We start from the raw sequence: 6,378 nt of genomic DNA, 5'->3' as shown, positions 1-6,378 counted from the left end.
GTGAGTCCACCTTGTGCCAAAAAAGGTTATCCATTATCCTATTTGTCACTTCCTCTGCGGTTAATTTTCTGTCCGTTTCCATGGTAAAGATTTTGTCCTGGCTCAGCATCTTGAAGGGATTATTGACCCACAGATTTGTGTCCTGAATGCTGCATAGAAATGCTAATGCCAATTCATTCTACTGGTTCAGCTTTTACTCATGTCAGTCCACAGAATAAAATAACTAGCTACCATCCTTTTTCTTATGGGACATACCACTTCCAAATATGGTTTCTCTTCAGCCCCTTGTTTCAACAAACCACAACTTTCCTCTGCTTCCCCTGCTTCCTACACTCATTCCCTTTATTTCTCATGCATTTAATGTTATTACTTTTATCTACACACCAATTCATTCTTTTATTTCAACTCAATTTTCCTTAAATCTCTCTCATATTTTATACTAGAATCCAAATTCTAAACCATGCCTCACTTTGACCAAGTCGACGTACCTATCCTCCTTCCTTATTTTCGAACAAAATCTACACCTATTGTTGCCATTGTATAATAATAGGATTATCGATTGGGAAGCCACTTTTAGAATGCAAATCAAATTAGTGTGATAACAAATGCCTTTCTTTTTCTTCTGTAGGGCAGAATTAGAAATTATATATTTTAACTTATATTTTAGAATAAACTATCACATCACCCAAAAGTTAGCCATTCAAATCTCAGCCTCACTACTGGTAATGATAATGATCCTACCTTACATTTTAGCTTATTTACTCTCATAGAATAATGAATTTTGGGTAGTGTAAATATAAAGCAAAGCAGACAATAAAATAAAACTAAAATACATAACTTAGAAGGACAATTTCACTGGATCCATGACTCTAGTCTCTCTACCACGTCTCCTGCAATCTGCAAAGGCCAGAGCCCCATTCACCGCATCCTCAAGGGTGTAAACTAAAGAACAATACTTCTAAAATCCAAAAGACAAGTCTTCAAAATAAGTGAAAATCATAGGTATTGTATTTGGTAAAAGATCCAAAGAAATTTAAAGAAAAAAGGTTCCATATACAGATAAGGTCCACTAATACAAACTAGAAAGAAAATTGGGAGCAAGGAAACAAGTGATCCTAATTCTTAATCCCTAACAATCTTTTAGTTGGTTGGTCTGTCATGCATTCCAATTCTATGGACTCTTGGTAGACATTCTTTTCAAAAACTCGTAAGTAGTAATCATAGTTGTAGCAGATAATGACATGGAAGCCCATCTTGGTCCCAATCCTCTGTAACATGCAGGCAATCCACCTTCCTTCACCAAATTCCTCACCGTCTGAACAAAAGTTAGAGGCCTTCTTCTCCCATGCTCTTCACTGTCCAACACCTGCAACCTTGTCTTAATGGTATCAAGAGGCATTGTCACAATTGCAGATACCCCACTAGCCATAACCGCACTTAACCCTTGAACCGCCACTACTGTCTTTGAATTAGGCCTGAAACCACTCAAATTATCACTGCTTTCAGTTTTACCCTTACTCATGTAGGAACCAAAAGCACCCCAAATGAGTCTGTGAACCATGGAATAAGAAGTCCACCAAACCGCATTGGAAGGAGCATATGTCAATATCGAAATCCCAAACCCTCTGTAGAACCCTCTTGCTCCATCAGCACACAGAATCTTCCTAAAGGCATCAAACCCGTTTCTGTAACTCTCGTAATTATGATTAGCCAGAATGTTTTTACTCCCTGCGCTCCCCTGAACCATGAGCCGTTGACTGACGACATCCACGGGAGTCCACACCAGCTGCGCCGCCATGGCGGAAGTGACACCCGCGGCGGCATTAGCCACCGCCACAGCCGTCGTCTCGGAGAACCCCAATTCGAGAAAGGCAGTCCCGACGTTACTTTTTGTGACTTCAAGCGAGGCCATGTAGAGCGCCCGCGCGGGGACGGTGCCCATGAGGGAAGTGCCGAAGCCTTTGTAGAAGCCTCTGAGACCCTCGTAGCGCATAATGGCGCAGGACATGTTGAGGCAGGAGAAGCGCGCGGAGGAGACCTGCTGGCGCGTCTTCAACACGACCATGGGGTAGAGCGTGAAGGAAACGCCGGAGAATAAGGCGGCGCCGAGGTAGAAAAACTTGGACTTATCCAACATGTGCCAGTCAATCTCCGCCGGGATGTGGATTTCAGAACCCGGATCGTCCTCTGCCGTGCCCAAACTCATCTTCGCCACTTCGGAGAATTTAAGGGAAGGGTTTGCTTTCCTTTTCCTTTAGTAAAAGACAAGGTCGGGGGTGTCAAGGTTACTGGTACTAAAAAGGACGAAGTGTTTGATTTTACTTTTTTGTTCTTGCAGAGGGAGATTTGAGAGCGAGGGTGAAACATTTATTGGGAAAAAAAAGAGGGTTGATGAGAGGAAACAATAGGTGTCATCATGGTGATGGTTTTTCAGCAATTCATGTCTTAATTAAGCAGCTTTGGGGTATGGTGTGGTGCAGAGGAAGATGGGAGGAAAAACCTAACGGCGGCGGAAAGACTAAGGAAGAGAAGAACATTGAGAGAGCGTGGCAGCAGAACTCATTTACAGGGGAAGGTTTGTGTTATGAATATTATAGAGAGGGTTTTTACATCGACAGGTGTCTGTTCATGTATCGCTCACTTCTCGGTTTTCTATTTTTCCTGTTCAAATGAAATGCTTTTATGTATTTTCTCTAATGAAAAACATTATAAAAAAATGTTAGAGAAGATGAAGATGAAGGTGCTGAGTGATTGGCTGCTGGTGAGGTGCTACTGGAGTGATTCTTAATGGGGGACCATGGCATGGCCAAGCGGCACCACCATCATTGCTGCATACTCTTCTTCACTTTCTCTTTTTTATATTCACATTTTTTTTTACATTAATGTACAATTTTACTCAATAAATATTTCTCATATTATTAACAAATGTTTCTTATTGAAACTGTTATATTAGTTTTAATCTAACCATAAGTAATAATAATAGAATAAGTAATTTTTCATGGTAACTGAAAAACTCACGCTATTCTTCTGTGGAGAGCATGAAAATTACAAGAACAGTGATGAAAAGAGCAAAAAAATATGAAATGTTGCAGATTTTTTATAGCATAACTAACAGGAAAAAAAGTGAGTAAATTCTGTTATACATTTTTTTCCTCTTCCATACTCTGTACGAATTACAGTTGATTGGTCACGTAGGATGGATCAGTACTTTAAAACAGCTTTTATATAGAATAGAATAGAACAATCATTTTATTATGATTTAATCAAAAAAAAATGTGTAGTGAATAAATGATTTTTCAATTTTATTATTTATCCTATCATAGATTTCTTCTCATCTCACTTTTATACTAGTGTTATTGTCACGCTTTCTTTTATTATTTTGTAATAATACAATGTGTACTATTTTTGTTATCGTTACTTTCGTTATTATTATATTTATTATTGTTAGCATTGTTGTTATTTATTTTGCAGAGGAGCTTATAAGTATAATGATACAATTAAATTATTTAAATATCATTTTATTCATATATATTAAAATTATATATCAATTTATTATATTTATTATTAGAATTAATGTCATCTGTATAATTTATATTTTGAAAGTATATATTTCATTTTAAATCCTTATTTAATTTTTATAAAGCAGCTCAAAATCATTACATAGTAAATAATCCGTCAAAATGTGAGCATACATTTTATCCCTCACTAAATAATAAAACTTTCATTCAAACAACATTCCTATGGACAGCATTTTATTTTTAATATTTATAAGAAGTGCAAGTTTGAATTTACAATCCGACAACAATGCTGATAAAAAAAAAAAAAAAAAACAATCCGACAACAACAATACATATTATTAAATGTAAATGAGAATATGAATACATATTAATTTTGATTTGATTATTTATGTTTGTTTGTAAATTTTTTTCCTTTTATATACATATTTTTTAAGAAAAATATAATTGACGGATAAAAGGTCTTCCTAATTAAAATGTCATTTTTCTCATAACAACTCTCTCTTTAGTAAAGTCTTTTATAAAATACTAGTGAAAATACAAGCGCGATTGCGATTGTATATCCACATTTTTCTCTTTTATTCAATTTTCACAATAATAGAATATACAAATAAATAATTTTGGATGAGTCGAAATTGAAAAACAAAAAATGGAGTGTAAAGAGAGAATGAAAATGGAGATTATTTTATTTTATATGTGAGATTTGGTGTGAAAATGTATAACAGTATGCTCTTTCTTTCTTCCTGTTGCCTTAAAATAAAATAAATAACTAAAGAAAAAGTGTAAAAGTCATATAAAAATTGTACATTAATATTAATTTAAATATATATATATATATATATATTTAAATAATTCATATGAAATGACAAAATACTCTATTGTATAAATAAAATGAGATATATTAAATAAGGGTAGAATCGGAAAAAAATAATGTATAAAAAAAACGGTTATAATGAAAAATAGTCTATATAAGTATAGATATACTGTTGTTAATTATTAAAAAGATAATAAAATTAAACAAATTGGAAAAAAATATTGTAATGATGAAAAACTTTAAAAGTGATAATATAGAAAAAAAATACTATTATTATTATAATAGAAATTTTTATTTGCATTTGACTGACTATATAATTAATTCTAACAATGATATGATTTATGTATATTTTATTTTTTGAAATTTATAACTTACTACTTTTTACACGATCATTATATATAATTTGATTGCGATTTTAAATATAAAGTAATTTATTTTTAGTATATATATTGAGTAAAAGGTTAATAAACAAATATGATTTATAATTTAAATCAAATTCCTTTAGTATATGACAATTACCATGATCCATTTTTGTCTCTTTTATTTTAATCATGCACTTTGCATCTAAAATAAGATAACTAAAACTGAAATGAGAAGATATATAAAAGTAAAGTACATCCTAACAAGCAAACAAATAGAAATAAAACAACATAGTTGTTAAATGTAAAATTACATAATACTTAACATAAAAACTTTTAAATAAATAAAAAAAAACAACAAAAATATTTCTATAATCTATATTAATATACGAAAAATTAATATTTATGGATAAAAAACATTCTAAATTTTTTTTTCTCCAATTTTGTTGTGCAACAACCTTTTATATCTAATAAAACATTGTTAATAATGAATGTGTCTAAGTATGATTTTTCTTGCATAAAAAAATCTTTATTTTCTAAAAATTTTATTTTTCTTAAAAACACTTTCAATAAGAATTATTAATACAAAATATAAAATTAAAATAATTATATTTCTTTTATCAATTTAAAAATAAATTGTTGGCGACACATATCTACTAAAAATATAAAATCAAATTATAATATATAAATAAGAGTAACATCATTTACAAAACAATCTTACAGAGATAAATTAGATTTCAATTTATTTTATACTAATATAAGATTAATAGAATTTATGTAATCACTCACTATTTATTAAAATAATTGTAAATATTCAATTTTACACATAAGATTAAAGAATATAATAAGAAAAATAAAACTCATCTTACACACCAATATATATTGTGAGAATGAGTTTTTTATTATAAATTATAAGTTTTAATCAAATCATTCATATATATATATATATATATTAATATAATACTTTTAGAAATAAATAATTATAATAAACAATATTGATTCAACCAGATCTAAGATGGGAACACATTAAAAGTTTTATCATTATTAGGCTAGATGGTGACTTTATGATTGTCTTGCCAGAAAACCAGCATAGTCAGAGCATCACACAGAAGACTCATGAAGACTATCCAACCATGGTCAGTGAGAGTGGAAATAGACTTTATTTTTATTGTAATTGAAAACTGCAAATTGAAATGTTTTAGTTTATAATTTGATTTGATTAATATAACTTTAATAAAATTATTCTATTTAAATAAAAATTTATTTTTCTTTCTAGTTACAAAGTAATTTATAGTTGTCAATATATAACTATCTGTGATTGTATTATCTTGTTACACACATGTATTGTTGATAAACATGTTATATTATCCTTTATTTTTATTTATATGTATTATGATTTAAAGTCTTAGACCTTTTAAGTTAATCATAGTCATAAAACGCAAATGTTTAATTACAGTGTAGGACATAAAATGTGCCAAATACAATACTATGTCAATACTCAAACTGTCAAGAGATAAACTAATGTAGTCAAACTGTCAACTAAAATCAAAACAAAATATGTGAAATTTTAAAAGTTGGACGTCAGAAGTATGAAATAGAAAAAATTGCGAAAAAATTTGAAGTGATTAGAGAAAAATGTGTGAAGAAAGTTAAATTGTCTAAATTAAGGTATGTAGAGTAAATTTGCGAA

The 6,378-nt window shown here is 30.3% G+C and overlaps 1 protein-coding gene across 1 annotated transcript; it reads right to left on the bottom strand.

Annotated features, from left to right (window-relative positions):
* Window positions 1-986: 986 nt before the first annotated feature.
* Window positions 987-2,920, bottom strand: LOC137821496 (uncharacterized). The gene has a single exon (XM_068626117.2). It carries the CDS (start codon window positions 2,204-2,206, stop codon window positions 1,172-1,174), a length of 1,035 nt encoding a protein of 344 aa, XP_068482218.1. The 5' UTR covers window positions 2,207-2,920; the 3' UTR covers window positions 987-1,171.
* Between the last annotated feature and the right edge of the window lie 3,458 nt (window positions 2,921-6,378).

This window comes from Phaseolus vulgaris, chromosome 9 (genome assembly GCF_051622355.1).
Source record: "Phaseolus vulgaris cultivar YP4 chromosome 9, ASM5162235v1, whole genome shotgun sequence".
NCBI lineage: Eukaryota > Viridiplantae > Streptophyta > Magnoliopsida > Fabales > Fabaceae > Phaseolus > Phaseolus vulgaris.
This window is presented reverse-complemented; position numbering and strand designations above follow the sequence as displayed.